We start from the raw sequence: 19,156 nt of genomic DNA, 5'->3' as shown, positions 1-19,156 counted from the left end.
TTCCCATTCAGCTTTCCCTCCCTGCCCCCCTATGATCCTCTGCAATGTTTCTTATATTCTGGACTTTTTTTTTTTTTTTAATGATTACTAGATTTTATCAATTAATGAAGGCAGTGTCTGCCAAGCTCCTCTATATTTATAGTTACTCTTTTTCCCCTTGAGAAGTATCTTATAAGGAGATCATCAGCCTTTCATCCAGTGGTTTTAGCATTTACTGAAGACTTGTCAAAAACTGATTTTCCAATTCCACCATTCCTTTTACATGCATTGGTTAGCATTCCACTGAAAGGTAGAACTTGCCCTTTTTGTGGATTCCTGGCTTCCTATTTTATTCAATAGGTTATAATTTGTTACTAACAAATGCAAATGCATACATGCAGGCGCACACACACACACACACAATATGTTTCTTATTCTACAATTCTACATATATTGAAGATTGGGAGTTGTATACCAGTACTTCCAATCCCAAACTTATTCTAGTCTTCTCCCTTTTCTTACTTGTAATACTCTTCTCTGACAGATGTCTGGCTCCCATTAGCCTTAATATATTTACTTGATCGATCAGTCCCCCTCATAAATAACCCGTCTCCTACTGCTGCATCCTTAGTTCAGATCCTGAGAGTCCCCTCCCTACTACCCTCAAATGTCCTCCTCAGGCTTCACCCTGTAGTCCCACCCTGGGCCACCCCCTTATGCCCCTGTGGCAGTACCTACCTGTACCTTGCTCAGAATAAGTGAATGACTTTTGTCCTGAATTATACAGGAAGGGAAAGAGAGGCAGGAAATAAGTCAGGAAGGCAGGAAATGAAAATCTTTTAAAAATGCATTTTAGTACTCTACAAAAGTTATCACTTCAAAAGACAGTTACATATGCAGGTATATTCATTCAGCTATAGCTTTCCATAAAAATACCTAATGTTTCTAAGAAACCAAACTGTCTTTCCAAAGGAGGATGCTATAAATAACAAAATCTCACTGATACTTTAAAAGTCAAAAAAATAAAAAATAAAAAATAAAAGTCAAATCACAACAAAATTTTAAGAATTTTAGAGGTTTTTTCCATTTATTATATTATCACAAAAAAAATCACTGTATACAAAGATATTACAAAGGTAATAAAATATTATGTACAACAAACAGGATTTTAACACTTTACAAATGATTGCATCTTTTAAACTCATTTGGCATTAAATAACTGAGAACTTTAAAAAAAACTTTTTTCAATGCCTCTAAATTTATTATAGTCACTAAGAAGCATATAAAAATACACAGCACAGTAAAAAATAGGATAGTGCCATTCTGTAAGGTTCTGAATTCAGGTAACAGTCATTTTTCAGTACATTCTTTAAGAACATAAGTCATCTCTAAAGAGTTCATCTGGTCTGAACCATGACCCCAGTGAAATCTCTTGAGAGACTTTCATACATAGAGCCACAAAATCTCCATCTTACCTATTTCTTACTATATTTTAGACAAAGCTATACTGTTTTGATTAGATAACAAAGAAGAAAAATAGGCAAGATGTTTACTTTTATCAAAAACTTATATTTACTAGGCTGATATCACTGAAAACTCAATTTATTGAAGCACCAACATTATTTACTAATTATTGTGTATTACTATTCACACATAGGTGTTTAATTAAAATTTTAAAATTATTTAAATTTTTGAAAGTCCAATAGTAAACTGAAGTTGTGGGAACAAGTGATAGGTGACAAATGATAAATTTTACCCTCTTTAAATAGATAATTATTAGCAGGTGGTATTTTTTCCTAAAGCCATAGACATTTGGAAAATAGAAGAAATAATTGTTTAAAAGTTTTATCTGTATTTTGTTTAATAGTGATGGTAGTAGGGACATGATGAGGATTTTCTGATCTATACTTTTGTATGCATGGAAAAAATGACAATTATTTTTGAGATTCAGTCTTACCTATCAATTTTAAGTTTGTGCTTTAAACTCTAAGATATATTGGTTAAAATATTAATTTGAGTCTTAGCCAAAGGCATAAAATTGGATATAAACAAACCATACATATATCTCTGATTAGTTGCCCAATCCTGGGCTTATAATGTTAAATAGCATGATGTTTTTTTATTTTATGTGATACAAAAAGCATCCTAATTTTGCCCCTTTCATAGTCAATCCCTGAAAACAAAACAGATCAGAAATCTTTCAGTGGCAACTTCATTAGCTATGATGAGGTTCCCTTTTAGGAAGACAGTCCTATAACTCCCAATTCATAATCAACTTTGGCAAAGAAATTAAGGGGCCTAGGAACTTCAGAGCTAGAAGTCATTAAATGACCTTATTTTTGCTATATAATGGAAACTGGTTCTGAAAGGAGTAAAGGCCAAAAGATAGGCCTCCAGATCTGGGCAAAACAGATAGCTACTCTGAAGAGAAACCTATCCCAGAGTTCTTACTAAAGAATCTAATCCACAGTGATTTCTCTCTGCCATGTATTAGGAGTGTTTGGTTTAAGAGATTAATCAGGGCCACAGAATACACATAGATGTTTATTAATATTTGACTAGCACTATACTATTTACAGTTTCTTATGCCTTATTTAATACAACATATCTTGTGAGGTAGGTAAGCAGGGTATTATCTGCATTATGTATCAGAAGAGAGGCCCACAGAAGGCACGATTTCTTAGACACTATGTAATGAGTATGTGGCCGAGCAAACCCAGATGTTTTGACAAAAAAAAAAAAAAACTTCTTTCCATTTCTCCATGCTATTTAACATCACATGACAATTTCTTTAATCCTCCTACATATTAATGTATGATATAACAAATTATTTGGTGCTACTGGGCAGCCGGGATCACAATTCCAAGTCTCTCTTAACATGGACAGTCTAACTTTTTTTCCTGAAACATTAGGTTAAAAACTGACAATCTAGCTATTAGAGAAATCCAGTTACCTATTTAAAAGATCATTATGATAGTAGGTTCTAATGACAGAAATCAGAATAGTGGTTTTTGACGTGTAGGTAGATTGGTAAGGGCATGAAGGAAACTTCTGGGGTACTGGAAATGACTGTTTGCATTTGTAAAAATTCATCAAGCTGTACACTTAAAACTGGTTCACTTTCTGTACTTTACTGTATATATTATCCCTTAAAAGAAAAAGACCAACATCAGTGAGAGCAAGGGTTTTGTTTCATTCACCTCTGTCATTCTCAGTGCCTAATATGGTCCTTTGCACACCGGACATTCAAAAAATGTGCTGTGTGACTGATTACATTAATACGGGAGTGTCTGTGCAAGGATCAGGTGATGAGGAAATGCACACAGGGAGAAGATTAAACCTGCCACATACAGCAGAGAAAAAGGAGCAAGGTCAGAGATGTGAAACAATCCTAATAACCGTAAAATTTCTACCTAATACAGTTAATATTACAGGAGGCAGCTAAATGTTCACATTTAGCTACTTACAACTATGTGGCTTGAAATGATAGAAGAGTCAAGACTGGTTTGAAAACGGAGGAAAATTTAGTAGAACTCTCCTTTAAAGGAACATTCCAGAATGCAGGAAATGCTCTAAATACAGAGATGTTCACGAAAGCAGCATTTTAACAGTGTAACAACTGGGAGCAACTTGAACACCCAACAAAAAAGTAAAATGCACACTGATGTATTTCATGCAATATGAATGGATTAAAACACTTCAGAGCAAAGGCCAAAGGGGATGTGAAGCAGAAGAGAGGGCAGGACAGCACAGTCACTACGAGTAGGGGCTCCAGGATGCTGACTGAGGTTACACTGGACTCTTGCATGGCTGGAGGACCTCAGCGAGTTCCTCTGTTTGCCTTTGGTTCCTCATCCATGAGGAGAGGATAAACTGTACCTATTCCAAAGGGCTGTGTGAGGTTTAGAAGAAACGATGCTTTTATAAAGCCTTGACCTGCTATGGGCCTTGAGCCTGGCACATGCTATGGGCCTGACAGATGTTCACCGCTATTAAATATATGGTCTCAACTGAAAAAAAAAAACAAACACATTACATAGTTGGCATTCTTTGAAAAATCTCTCAGGTTACCAGGCATCCATGACTTCACCATGGTATCTACTCTGCCTCTGTTCCTCCGCGACTATAACACGTCTTCTTTAAGACTGGGCTTCTCCTCTGTGAAGTGCAGTTCTGCTTCCCTAGCTGAGGTACACTTTGAATGCGTCCTCAATGCAGAACTCCTCTTACTGAATTATAGTCATTTAAGGTTTGTCTTATTCATCTTTTGGACTTCATCACTTAGCACAGTCCATGGCATCATGGTGCTAAATGGTAGCTATTGGTAGCTAAATGGTAGCTATTCACGGACATAGGAGTGATTATAAAAATGTGGACAAAGATATGATTTTTTAAAGGGAAAGGTACTTAAACTGGCAGGAAAAGCAGCGATGCCAAGATTACCAAGCTTGTTAAATATATAATGTGGTTCAAGGAGAATGTGGTATTTTTAACCAGAAGAGAAGATTCTGTTTGAGAAAAGGAATGAAGGCCTATAGTAAGGAAGCATTAGGAATAAAGGAGGGACAAATGCAAGACATTTTTATGAGGCAGAATTTATTTTTATTTTATTTTTTTATTTTATTTATGATAGTCACAGAGAGAGAGAGAGAGGCAGAGACACAGGCAGAGGGAGAAGCAGGCTCCATGCACTGGGAGCCCGATGTGGGATTCGATCCCGGGTCTCCGGGATCGCGCCCTGGGCCAAAGGCAGGCGCCAAACCGCTGCGCCACCCAGGGATCCCATGAGGCAGAATTTAAAAGACTTATAACTAAGTATGACTATGAGGGAGAAAAGGAATAAAACAGGATTTTGAGGTTCCTATTAAATATCTTGGGTGGCAGGGTAAATGGTAATGCCATTACTGAAAGTAGAAAATGCAAAAGGGGTGGGCGAGGCAGTTTATAAAGGCATTTGGGTAGCGTGAGAGAAAGCTGAAACTGTGGGCACTGATGAGGTCACCCAGGGGAAAAATAGCACCAAATGAGGGCTGAGGTTGAGATTCTGGAAAAAAGTCAACCTCAGAGAGGAATCTTACCTACCACAGAAACCTCGGAGGAGTATCCAAGAAGGGAGTAGCCAATAGGAAAGAAGGTTATGGATGGGTCACGCAGAATGAGGACTGATAAAAGGACACCAGATTTGACAAGGAGAGCGTCTCTGGTCATTTTTCCCAGAATATCATAAGAAAGCAGTACGAGGGCGTGCCTGGGTGGCTCCGTCAGTTAACTGTCTGTTGACTCTTGATTTTGGCTCAGGTCATTATTTTGGATTCGTGAGATGAACCCTGGGTTGGGCTCTGCGCTGGGCATGCAGCCTGCTTAACATTCTCTCCCCCCTCTCTGCCCTTCCCCTCCTGAGTACACGCATGCTCGCTCTCTCACTCTCAAAAAAAAGAAAGAAAAAAGAAAAAAAACAGTAGGAGGTGAAAGATTAATAAGCCAAAGAATGACTGGGACCTGAGGAAATCGAAGCTGAAAGCATTTCCCAAGTCTAGATGTGAAGGAAGGTGGACGAAGGTAGTAGTTAAGATTTTTGTTTCCTTTAAGGCTAGAGAAGATATTTACCACAGTTATACAAAGAAAACCACCACTAAATAGTGATGTGAAGATACAAAAACAAGACGGAAAGAACAGGGTCCAGGATGCAAGTAGAGTTTAGAAAGGCAGAGGGCACTTTTTCCTTGGAAACTAAGTATGAAAACATAAATACACTTAGAGATAGAAGAGAAACAGATTGCCAGGTTATTTTTATATTATAAAATAAATTCTATGATCAGTAAATAGCACCTGAAAAAAAGAAAAATCCATTGGAAATACTCTCAACACAGATGTAGTAGTACCTTCACTCAGCTTACAAGGGGGGGGGGGGGCGTTGCACAAATCTATAACCTTGCAAGACAAGTGTTTAATAGTCTGTGTTAAGCTGGTCAGTGATAATGAATACAAAACTATAGAATTCTGTATTTTTTAAAAAAGCTCACTACCTATCAACTGCTATCTGGAGCTATCCTGGGTTCATATTTTGAACAGAAAAGAAATGAGGCTTCCTAAGTTTTACTTCCTCCCTGGTAAGTTCTTCTTATGCTTATGGCTTTTAAAATTATATAGTAAAGGTTTCATTTTGAAATCATAATTTCTAAGAAATATTAATGGTACTTAGGTGTCTTTAATCTTTTTCTCCTGCTTCCTAAACTATCCTAACCCCAAGTCTTATCTTATTCTCCTTCCCATTTCCTTCCCTTCCTCCTTCATTCCACTCAGAACTTTTATTTACATGACAGTCATATAATATATCTCCCATTTTAATTGTTCCAGTAAACTTACTAGTTTGTTTGGTTGGACACTGTGTAAGTGAAATGACATGTTGTTTCTAGCTCAGAACATGCCCAACATTCATGGTACGTTCTAATTGTAAAAGAGACTAAGTCTTTAATAAGTTTGTTACTTAACATCATGACAATTCCATCACAACTAAGATTACTGCCATCATTTTGCCCCTGGGATTACTTTGCTTTCTAACAGTTTGGATTACCATTATTAACCCCTGACCTGAAGATGCATGATTCTGACATAAACCCAATGTCACGTTAAACAGAATTGTAAAAATAATGGACATCTAATAATTAAAGCTGTTCTTTCTTTCTTTCTTTCTTTCTTTCTTTCTTTCTTTCTTTCTTTCTTTCTTTCTCTCTCTCTCTCTCTCTTCTCTTTCTTTCTTTCTTTCTTTCAAAAAACAAAGTTCTATTAGTAGTACTTTGAACATTCAATAAATATTTACTGAGTGCTTAATATGAGGCAGACCCCGTTCTACAAACTGGAGATTCAACAAACAAAACACAAAAACTTTTTTATCCCTGTGGAGCTTATATTACAGTATAGGGGGAAAAAAACCCAAAACAAATAAATGCTTAGTAAAAGTCAGATCCTGGTAAGTGCTATGGACCAATATATAGAAGGGGACATGGAGTGCTGTGTATAGGCTCGAGGAAGGCCTTGATCAGTAAAAGTTGAGTGAATCTGAAAGATCCTAAGAAGTGAGCTCTGCACGTATCTATCTGAGAGAAGAATAATCAAGGCAAAGAGGACAAGTACAAAGACAGTCTGAGGCATGAGCGTACTTGGTGTTTCTGAAGAGAGACTATGAGGGCAGAGTGCCTGGAGATGAATGAGGAGAAGAAAATGGTAAGAGATGAAATAGGAGGAGTAAGAGCCTGCCAATTTTCAGGATTTTGTTGAGCAGGTTAATGATACAATTTGACTTGTTTTACAAATAATCATTCTGGCTACTTTGGCGAGAAGAGACGGTAGGGCACAAGAAGTGACAGCATCTCTGGAGGCTAGAGCTTCAATCCAGGCAAGAGGTGATAGGACACTGGCTTAGAACAGGAAGTTAGCAGTAGAGGTCAAAAGAGGTGGGGAGCTTTGGATATATTTTGAAGGCATGGCCTACCAGATTTGCTGATGGATTGGATTTGGGAGAGAAAGAAAAGATCAAGGATGACTCCATGGTTTTGAACCTGAGCAACTATATAAGCATAGCACTGCTATTTACTAAGTTGGGGCAGCCTGAAGGGGAACCAAATTGGGAGGGAAGATGATGAACTCAGTTTTGGATGTGTTGAGTCAGAGCTCACTAATTAGGTTCCTAAGTAGAGATGTCAAATAAGCAATTTTGCATACATGGGTAAGCTCCAAGCCTGGAGGTCAGAGGATAGGTCTAAGGTAAGGATAAAATTTAGGAACAGAGAGCATGAAATTAGATGTGATCACAGTGAGTGAGGGAACACAAGAAAGATGAGAGGTCTAAGGAAACCTCTTCACCTTAAAGACATGGGTGTAAAGCTAAAAATCACAAGCAATTTTAAAGGTAAGGATTTAATTGGTCTGAAATGTAGAGAACTTTCCCTACCTTGAGTTGAGTGAGTTGAGCTCACTTCAACTCTCTTCTGTTCAAGTTAGATTTTTTGTTTAAAAGATTTTACTTATTTGAGAAACAGTGCACATTTGGGAGAGAGGGAGGGAGAAGCAGACTCTCTGCAGAGCAGGTAGCCCTACTTGGAACTCCATCCCAGGGTCCCAGGATCATGACCTGAGCCCAAGGCAGTCACTTAACCCACTAGGCACCCAGGCCTCAACCCGAGTTAGATTTTTAATTTTAAAGATTGTTGACTTACATGCAAATTTAAGAAACTCCAAGAAACCTCAGAAAACCCCTTAGGGGTCACCTTGGCCTATGAGTCTCAAAAATAATAAGAAAATCATTTTTCTAATGGCATAGCCATTATAGGTTTTACCTTAAATTTGCTTAAAAGCAAATATCAGTTAATTCATTTAACTAAGAATACATTAATACAATACAAAAGAAGTATAAAAAAAGTGTATTTGGAAGAACTGAGGTGTCTTGATATTCTCTTCATTCTGTACTGAGAAGATGGGGTAGGACTGTAAAGCAGAAGTCCCACCACACACAGTATCGGGTCACATGTTTCAAAAAGAAGAAACAGTAAAGTCCTTTTAAATTTCTATTTCAGTATTTTCCTTTCATGATACTTTCCAGCTTGGTCCCAAACTACCATTTAAGTTTTACAAGTTACCTTGAAAAAATTCAAATGCAAAGGAGTCGCTCAATTGCTCATTCTGCATAGTGCCAATACCAGAATACTGACTATGAACAAAACTGTGACTGTTGGGATTAGTACCGTTTGATGGTCCTGACTCATTTATCATACTGTTATCTGTACAGTTGAAATCAGATCCCTCAAATGCCTCTGGCTGAGGAACAAAAGCAGTAGTACTGGAACTGGCACCTGCTGGCATACTGGGAGAGGACATCTGATGGAGCTGTCTCAAGTCTCTTGGGTCTAACACTGAATTACATGAGGGGTTTTCGAGATTCATGCTCACAAGTCTCGGATTATCAGTCTCCCTCATGCTGTCATTACTAGGTGTTATCATAGTCATAGGGCAATTCGGCAGCATGTTACCATCAGAAATACCATATAAATCAGCTGATGACATGGACGGCGCTTCCATTCTGCCTATGTCATTCGCATTGTTATAAATACAAGCATTAGAGGCATTCAAATCACTCTCAAGAGGTATTTCCAGATATGGTGAGATACCTTGTGGATTAGAGGAGAGTGTCCCTGTTGAAAAACCACTCAATGGATTCGTATTGACTGCACGTGAGGTGGGGTGGGCCCCTGATGACCAGCTTGAAGAAGCCTGAGACACCATTGAAGGTATGGGTGAAGAATGATGTGACAGTGCATTTGACATGGACACAGACGAGGAATAGTAGGAATCTGCTTGACTTGAAATGCCTGAAGTCCTGGGCATTTCTGTCAAAACTGCACCATGAGAAAAGTTTGATTCTGTGGGGAGGAAAATGTTTTTTACAAAGTGAAACAAAAGTATAAAAAACACTATCTCTAAATTAAAATTGCATAACCACACTAAGAAAATTTTCAAGCAAACTGATGTAACATTTTAGAGAAAAATGTTAAATAGCACTAAAATTATTACATGAGTCCAAAGCTGAATTCTGTAACACTTAGTGTTTTACAAATACCTATAAAATAATTTTGGTAAGTTATTTTGAAATAGATAGCTTCATTCCAGTTAAGCATGAAAATTTAGCTTCTGAGGCCTTATAAAGGTATTTTTGGAAAGTGAAAAATAAATCAGAATTTCAGGGGTGCCTGGCTGGCTCAGTTGGTGGAGCACACAACTCTTGATCACAACGTTGTGAGTTTGAGCCCGCATTGGGCACAGAGATTACTTAAAAAAAAAAAAAAAATCAGAATTTCAGTTAATGGAAATCTAAATAGCCAAAATCATTTCATATTCACTACTCTTAGGAGAAAATGGAGAGACGGAGGAAAGGTTCATTAGGGATGATTGAAAAATACACATAACTTGTTAAGATAAGCATCTGACTCTTCAGCTCAGGTCATGATCTCAGAGTTGAGATGGAGCCTAGTGTCGAGTTCTCCACTGGGCACGGAGCCTGTTTAAGAACTCTCTCTCCCTCTGCCTTTCCCTCTTTCCCTCTCCCACCTCTCTAAAAAGAAAAAAAAAAAAGATGTAATTCTAAGGTACTACAAAATTTCCAGACAGAAAAAAAATTAAGGATTCTGTATGTATAGTATAGGACTGCTATACATACTAAACCAGGAAAAAAGCACAGATTTAAGAATGTAAGGGGAAGAAAAGACTTCCAGTTAAATAACCCTGGTTCAATTATCTAAACCAGAGGTCTGCAACTTTTTTTTTCCCTGTACAGGGCCAAATATTTTATGCTCCGTGGGCCATACAGCCTCTATTGGAACTACACAATTCTGCCATTATAATGTGAAAAAAAGCAACCAGAGACAAAACATGTAATCAAATGAGCATGGTTGTTGTGTTCCAGCAAAACTTTATTTTTAAAGATGGGCGACTGGCTAGATCCAAACCATTTATTCCATGACACATGGTAATTAGGTAAAATTACCACCATATGAACAAATGTAATTTCTCAAACAATAAATCCCCAAAACATAATCATAGTTCCCAAAAGGAACTTAAGAAGCTGAGATCAATTCATTTAATATTCAAAGCACAAAAAAATTTGTGAGCCTAGAAAATAGCAAAGAAGCAGTTTTCCTTTCCTAAGAATAGAATCCAATATACTGTGCAAAGCACTGGTCTTTTGACCGTTAAGGAATACTCTCTATGGGGGATAAAATACCTTTTTTGATGAATCTTCCTTCTCCAGTTGATACTAGGGTACCAGGTCTAGGTCTTTCAGGAAAATTAACTGCTGTGATAAAGTTTTTCCATTATTAAATGCAATTTAAAAAAACATCAGCTAAAATTTGGAAAATTGAATAAAGCAAAAAACCCAAAATCTATTTAAATACAAATCAAATACTCTTACCACAATCTTGCCACAGTTTCTGGAAAAGTAGAGTTGTTTTTTGTTTCTTTGCTTTATTGCCATAAGTATCTGGTTAAAAAGAAACGAGGAAAACATGTAGATCATCATAGGTTTATGTGGCTTCTCCTTTAAAAAACAGGTGTTTTATTCCCATAAAGTGCTTTAAACAAATGTATATGCTTTGGATTTATTAAGTGTTGCAGAATGTGTCCCAAGTAGGTAGTAAAGGGTCTAATACTCATCTTGTTTTCTCATAACACCTATAAGTTAACAATGTCAACTAACGCAATAAGGGCAGGTAAGGACGAAACCAAAATGGAGACCATTCTGAATGGCAAGCTTTCCATCTATAAAAAGGGCACAATAAGGACAAAAATAGAACCTCAAATATAAAATAAATTTTGGTAAACAGTTCAGATACTCTGAAATTATTCTAGATTCCTTTCCAAAGACAGGAATACAAAGAGCATAAATATCAATAGGTTAAAAAAAAAAAATCACCGAAAAATTTTCTGGAAATAAAACGTGAACTATAAATAAACCTAACAGTATGCAAACGTATCTTACAAGAAAATGGTATTAGGAGAACTTTAAGAAATACATAAAACCTTACCACCAAGAACTCATACCTTTTTCATCTGGCAGATATCTAAAATCCATTGATTCACTAACTTCCTGGTCAGAAGGTCTCCGCAACTGCATTTTTACTGTCACTGGTTCTGTTATAGCTCTGCAATATGGTGGAGTCTTAAAAACAATGGCTACTTGACGGTGTACATCAGCTTGCGAAAATATACCTTTTGCTTCCCAATCATTCAACACGAACCGAACTTCTATGTCATCTAATGAATATAAAAGCAAAGGAACAGCAATGGAAAACAAAATCCATCTATTAATCTAAAATACAGATGGCTCCCAGCTGATGATGGTTCAACTTGACAATTTTTTGACTTTATGATGGTGTGAAAGTGATATGCAGTCAGTAGAAACCGTACTTCAGATTTTGATCTTTTCCTGGATTAGTGATAGGCAGCATGACATTCGGAAGATGCTGGGCAGTGGCAGCAAGCCACGTCAGCTACATGATCAGGACGGTAAACCACTGATATACTCACAACTGTTCTGATTTTCACTTTCAGTACAGTTTTCAATAAATTACATGAGATAGTCAATACTTTATTATAAGTAGGCTTTGTGTTAGGTCATTTTGCCCAACTATAGGCTAATGTGTTTTCTGGGCATGTTTGAGGTACACTAAGCTGAACTACGACGTTTGGTAGGTTACGTGTATTAACTGCATTTTCAATTTAAGATTATTTTCAATTTACAGTGAATTTATCATGGTATAGCCCCACTGTAAGCCAAAGAAGATCTGCATATTCTAAATTCAATGAAACAAATAAATAAATACCTTTCTGAACTTTATCACATAGTAGAAATATTTCATCACCACCTCGGACACTTCCACAGTTCTTGTTTACACGACAAATCCTTAATTCTGCAGTATTAGGAGCACCTAAATAAAAAGGATTTTTTAATGAGTTTCTGTCTTAGTAATATTTTTTATTCTTTTTTTAAAAAAAAGATTCTATTTATTTATTCATGAGACACAGAGAGAGAGAGAGAGAGGCAGAGACATAGGCAGAGGGAGGAGCAGGCTCCATGCAGGGAGCCCGATGTGGAATTTGATCCTGGGACTCCAGGATCATGCCCTTGGCCGAAGGCAGGCGCTAAACTGCTGAGCCACCCAGGGGTCCCATTTTTATTCTTTTTTGATGGTGAGAATTCTAGGGAAACAATTTATAGGACAGATAAAAGCTTTAGTGTATAAAGAAATTAAGGACATTAAGTACATTAATCATTCACACCTGTCCTTTTCCTTTCTGACGACAAGCCCACCCTGGTCTATAGCCTTGTGACTTCATTTCTCAGCAATAATAGGTCCACTAGTTAAATTTCCTTGTTCCTAAATTCTCATCCTTTCAATCCATCCATACACTGTCACCAGATTAATCTCTTAAATCATGACTATAACCCTATAACAAGGTGATTTCACGCTCCCTTTTATTAGGAATATAATTTCAGTAACTCTCCCTGGCAATTCAAAATTCTCCGTGAGAAGGATACCCTGATCTACCATTATAGGCCTATGTGCTTCTAGATGCAAAATAGGCCATCATATACCAGGAATGGATGCATATATAAGAGCAAATATGTACACGTGTGCACAAAAACTTTCAGGGCAATTTCATAATCTTTTAAAACTATAAATATCCCTATCCTTTGATCCAGGATTTGCCAACATTCATACTACTGTAAAATTATGCTAGAGACACATATGCACAAAATATGCATATACAGGATATTTACTGAAATACAATTTATTAGAGAAAAAATCAAGAAGGAAACAAACCAAATACCTTGTTTGGTTTAATAAGATGATGATACAGCCATATAAGGAAATATGCAGCTACTGAAGGGAACAAGGTACCTCAAAGGGAAAAGGCTCAAGATCCATTGCTAAGAGAAAAAATTTTTTTCCAAAGGATCTGTGATGATTTAAGTTGCTAAAAGTATATTGTATCAAGGATAGTGATAATGTGTTTTTATATATGAAGAAACTGGTGAAATATGTACCTGAGGATATAGATTATCTTTGGAGGAGGAGATCAGAGAAGATCTAGTCTTCTTGTTATTTCAGTAATGCTTGAATTGTTCTTATAATGAACAAACTTTCTCTAATTGCCAAAATACTTTAAAAAATTAAACTAAAAAACATATAAATACAATACAATACAAATACAATAAAATAAAGTACTTACGGTTGTCATAAATCGGGTTAGAGACAACAGGAGGTAGAGCCGTTGTCAAATTACCATGTTCATCAGGGAGGAAAACTTGAAAACATAATCTCACCACGTTGAGGTCGCAATCTTCAATATCCAGCAGCTGTTGTTCAGGGACTAAATAGTACATTTTTTTTTTTTTAAAGAATGTAAAATAGTCACATAGAACTAAAACCCTGCTAGGTCCTCCTCCCTGCCCAACATTTCCAATAACCCTAAGTAGCATCCAATCTGTACTAACAAAATAGAAGAGTATAAAATCGCAAGAATGCCTTTTATCAGGATCATCATGTAGTCACAGGATTCATTAAGTTATGTGCATGGTCAGGAAGTAACTATCCTAAGTCATCTGAAATTTAGAGCAGAATGCCAAAATGATATTAATAACCAACCAAATTTTTACAAAAAGGGTTGCAGGTTATACACAACAGAGAATAGGGAGAGTATAAATCTGTATGAGAATTATTATCATCCATATTTTATAGATGAGGAACTGATTTTTTTTTTAATTTTATTTATTTCACAGAAAGAGATAATACAAGCGGGGGAAGGGAGGGCAGAGAGAGAGAGGGAGAAGCCTGAGTGGAAGGCAGATGCTCAAAGCCTAAGCCCCAGCTGATAGCCAGAGGGGAACAGGGTCTGCACTTCTGCCACTATATAAAGAACTAAATTTGGCCAGCAACCAGAATGAGCTTGGAAGTTCTCTTGGAAGGTTACAGAATGTCAAAGACAAAGTGTGACTCATCCTGAAGAGGAATGAGCATCAACCAAAGACAAATATAGGACTCCGCCAATTTGGGAAGAAGGTTAGTGTGTTGCATCATGTTAGGAGGAAGTATGATTTTAGAATTCAATTGTGGTTAATAAAAATGCATATAGATTCTAAAGAACTTATCCGTACAACTAGAAGGTCAAAATAATACACCTGTGATGCAGGTATTCGTCTAATAACACAATATGACATAACAGGTGTGACTGCAAAGGGGTTATTACAAATAACAAATGACACTCCTTTGAATTTTTTTGCTGTTATCACTTAGCAAGGATTTTAGGAGCTCTTTGCCAGGAATGAGGGTGAAGACAATTATATATTTATTATAAATCACAGTGTCACAGAAACCCAGAAAGGCAAGTTCAGAATAAGAAGCCTGTTTTTTTTTTTTTTTTTTTTCCAGATAGAGCCTGCCAATTTTGTAAGAGGTAGCTAGGAAAATGAGAAGTTGAGATAAACTCTCAATAGCCTATAGTGGAAAACAAGAGTTCAGATTCTACCCAGGATGGAAGATCTGATAAATGCCCAATACTTTGGTTGGGGCCCTGAAGGAGCTATACCTTAGGAGTTAAGAATGAACTGGGAAGATACCAGGTCTCACAGAGATGAAGTCCAGTTTCAAATAATCTAAATCACTCACTGATTGGAGGCAATCTGAGACTGCTAACTAACTACCTACCACAAGAAAACCTTTAAGGTAGATAACAATATCCTGGCCTAAAATCTGTATAATTTTTCATATACGATGACTGGTATTCTATTTTAAATAACCAGGCAAATGAGGAGACAAAATAGAGGGATTTTTCTTTCTCTTTTTTAAAGAAAAGAAAAACAACAGCCTACAGAAATAGACCAGGGGTGCCTGGGTGGGTCAGTCGTTAAGCATCTGATTCTTGATTTTCAGCCCAGGTCATGATCTCAGGGTTGTGAGATTGAGTTCTGCGTCATGTTCTGTGCTGGGCATAAAGCCTGCTTAAAATTCTCTCCCTCCCTCTCCCTTTGACCCACTTCCACCAAAAAGAGTAATAGACCACGAAGGGTTCAAATAATGAAGTCTGCAGACACATGATTAAAATACACTTAATACATTCAAGGAGTTAAAAGACAAGACTGAGTTTAGTAGAGAACTTGAAACTATTAGGAAAGGAACCAAATTCTACAACTGAAAAATACAATAAACTCAAATTAAGAATATCAAATTTATCAACGGTTTATAAAACGTTGTTTTGTGTCTTTCTATATGCCAAGGACTAAAATCTGTTTACTAATACTTTTTGCTAAGAGTCTTAACAAATGTTGATTTACACTAAAATCTTTAATCCATCTTCAGTTGATTTTTGTGTATAACAGAGGTAGAAAAATCCGACTTAAGTCTCATATTTTCTTGTCTCTTTATGGGCTCACAATTCTACTCCACTGGCCAATCTGTCTATTGTCATTCCAATACTACACTGCCTTAATAATTCTTCATAATAAACCTTAATATTGATAAGGTCAGTTTCTCACTTCTGTTTCTCTTCTAATAAAGTATCCTCCTCCTCCTGCTCAAAATAATTTTATCATATTTAATAAAAAAATATCTCAAGAGTTTGGACTTGCATTGAGTCTGTGTATCAATTTAGGGGAAAAAATGCCATCTTTATAATATTGATATTAGTGAACATGACATATAGCTCCTCAGTTTAGGTGTTCTCTATCATCTCATAATAAAGTCTTACAATTTTCCCTAAAGAAATCTTGATCATCGTTTCTTAAATTTTTGCCATGTACTTCATATTTTCTGACAATATTTCCTTTAATTATTTGTTGATATACAGAAATGCAACTGACATTTGTATATTAATTTTACATCCATTCACCCTTTTAAAGTTATTATTTTAATAATCTATTTGTATGTCCTTTTGAGTCTTCACCATAAATAATAGCTTCCAATAATTACAGTTTTATTTCTGCATTTTCAATCAGGTCGCACTACATTGGCTATAATCTGCATTGAACAAAAGTAGTAATTTCCTCTTTCCTCATTCCTAATTTCAAAGTGACTGCTTCTGATGTTTCCTTCATTTAGGATAATGCCTGCTGTAGGCTTTTTAAATAAATACATATCATTCTATAATACAAAATGCAGTATTTTATTCTGCAATGTGAAAAGTGCTATTCAGCTTTTAAAATATGCAAAATCTGTGACGCCGGGGTGGTGGCTCAGCTGTTGAGCACCTGCCTTCGGCCCAAGGCCTGATCCTGGAGTCTCAGGATCGAGTCCCGCATCGGGCTCCCTGCATGGAGCCTGCTTCTCCTTCTGCCTATGTCTCTGCCTCTCTCTCTCTCTGTCTCTCTCTGTCTCTCCTGAATAAATAAGTATAGTTTAAAAAAAAAAAAAGAAGCAAAATCTAAAGTATGAGAATAATCAAATTCTCTTAAATTCCTCTTAAACTAGTTTAAAATTTCTTTATACTTGATCAAAAGGAAACAAGGTAATGATTGCTCTTTATCTTTAGAAATAAATATTGTTCCCTAGTTCTAAGAGCAATATGTACAAAAATTTCATTTTTATCAAAAATATATTACCACGATGTATCTCTCTTGGTAGCAGGGATTCAAATTTTTAACGTCAATTATAACATCTATTAGGTCGAGAGGTGTGACATTTCCAAAATTCTAATACAGTTAAATATTACTGAAACACAAGTAAACAACAGGACAAAAATATACAATATAAGGACTAATAATTTTATTTTTTTGAAAGATTTTATTTATTTATTCATGAGACACACAGGGAGAAGGGCAGAGACACAATGAGAAATAGGTAAACTAAAATTATGTAATATAAAATGTGTTATAATGGGAGTATGTTCAGGAGTATAGAAGGTATAAGAGAAGTGCCTCAAGTTCTGCCTAGGATAATTGAATACGGCTTGAACAACCAAAGTGAGTGAAGTGAAGAAAGGATAATAAAGTACTTAAGAGCCTTTTTTTCCTTCTTACTAATAAAAAAAAATATATTGTAGTAATCTCTACACTCAATGTGGGGCTCAAACTCACAACCCCAAGTTGAAGAATCACATGCTCCACCAACTGAGCCAGCCAGGCACCCTTCTTCTTGCTTTTTAAGATTTAAGTTGTGAGGAAAGATTCTTATTTTCTTGTATATATTTTTTAAAGATTTTATCCATTTATTCATGAGAGACACGGAGAGGAAGAGGCAGAGGCATAGGCTGAGGAAGAAGCAGGCTCTATGCAGGGAGCCTGATGTGGGTATCGATTCCAGGATCCTGGGATCACACCCTCAGCCAAAGGCAGATGCTCAACCGCTGAGCCACCCAGGTGTCCCCTTATTTTCTTGTATTAAACCAGATTTTATTTTTATTTTTTGAAGGACAGGGGCCTAGGGTGAGGGAAAGAGAGAATCTTAAGCAGGCTTCACACCGAGCGAGAAGCACCACACAGAGCTTGATCTCGCAATCATGAAATCATGAGCTGAGCCAAAATCAAGAGTCCAATGCTTAACCCACTGGAGAGTCACCCAGGCATTCCAAGATCACTTGTCTTTTTAAAATGTATTCTTGGGATCCCTGGGTGGCGCAGCAGTTTGGCGCCTGCCTTTGGCCCAGGGCACGATCCTGAAGACCCGGGATCAAATCCCACGTCGGGCTCCCGGTGCATGGAGCCTGCTTCTCCCTCTGCCTATGTCTCTGCCTCTCTCTCTCTCTCTAGGACTATCATAAATAAATTTTAAAATTTATTAAAAAAATATAAATAAAACGTATTCTTTAAAAAGCTTAAAAAAAATAAAACAGTCTTCATTTTCAGACTACCAATATAAAATAATTCCCCAAACTCAACTGTAAAATAGTGTATGTAACAACTCAATGTCCTCTGTATATTGAAAAATAATAAAATACCTAATAAAACTGAAGTACAAATTCTTTGTCAAAATCCGATAGATCTTAATCAGTGAATATTAGAATTCCTGAAATGTTATTAAATACATAGCTAGAAAATGATAAATAACTGAAAATTTTTTCAGCTTTTGTAGTAAAAGTCCTCTAATAAAGTCTGTTATTCTTTTATTCCAGGTAAGTAGACACTATTAAAACTTGATACTGAAGCCCTTCTTTAAATTCCTTACTCCTTTAGATTTTACCACATCTTAAGATAATTTGAAAAATATTTTTACATGAAGCCTCAAGTTTAATACTACTTGATTGCTATATATCCCTATTTGCAAGAGGTAGTTCCTGTTTTAAAGCACTAATAGCAAGAAAGATAAGAAATGGCCTTATAATAACATACTGGTTGACGTACTACACAAATAATCCCACACAAAGTAAAAATAGTTTTTTTTTTTTTTAAGATTTTATTTATTTATTTATGAGAGACACAGAGAGAGAGGCAGAGACACAGGCAGAGGGAGAAGCAGGCTCCATGCAGAAAGCCTAATGTGGGACTTGATCCCGGGACTCCAAGATCATGCCCTGGGCCAGAGGCAGGCGCTAAACCGCTGAGCCACCCAGGGATCCCCGTAAAAATAGTTTTTAGTAGTCTTTGTATTTTACATGATACACCTGATTTCTAGAAAAGACTCACAATGAAATA

At 36.5% G+C, this 19,156-nt stretch overlaps 1 protein-coding gene across 7 annotated transcripts in view; it reads right to left on the bottom strand.

Moving 5' to 3' along the window:
- Positions 1-19,156, bottom strand: part of REL (REL proto-oncogene, NF-kB subunit) — a 43,673-nt gene that overhangs the window by 1,868 nt on the left and 22,649 nt on the right. For 3 of the 7 annotated variants that reach the window (XM_072768479.1, XM_072768480.1, XM_072768478.1), the window contains exons 5-11: positions 13,765-13,905; positions 12,354-12,458; positions 11,572-11,784; positions 10,943-11,011; positions 10,754-10,825; positions 9,144-9,395; positions 718-753 (exon numbers count right to left, since the gene is read on the bottom strand). In XM_072768479.1, the coding sequence (XP_072624580.1) occupies positions 718-753; positions 9,144-9,395; positions 10,754-10,825; positions 10,943-11,011; positions 11,572-11,784; positions 12,354-12,458; positions 13,765-13,905 (888 nt within the window). Of the gene's footprint in view, positions 1-717; positions 754-1,038; positions 9,396-10,753; positions 10,826-10,942; positions 11,012-11,571; positions 11,785-12,353; positions 12,459-13,764; positions 13,906-19,156 lie in introns of those variants that run through there. The other 4 variants (XM_072768474.1, XM_072768477.1, XM_072768476.1 and 1 more) reach the window with 2 other exon arrangements.

This window comes from Canis lupus, chromosome 11 (genome assembly GCF_048164855.1).
Source record: "Canis lupus baileyi chromosome 11, mCanLup2.hap1, whole genome shotgun sequence".
In the NCBI taxonomy this organism is placed as follows: domain Eukaryota; kingdom Metazoa; phylum Chordata; class Mammalia; order Carnivora; family Canidae; genus Canis; species Canis lupus.
Note: the sequence above shows the minus strand (reverse complement) of the source record. Positions and strands in the feature narration are given on the sequence as shown.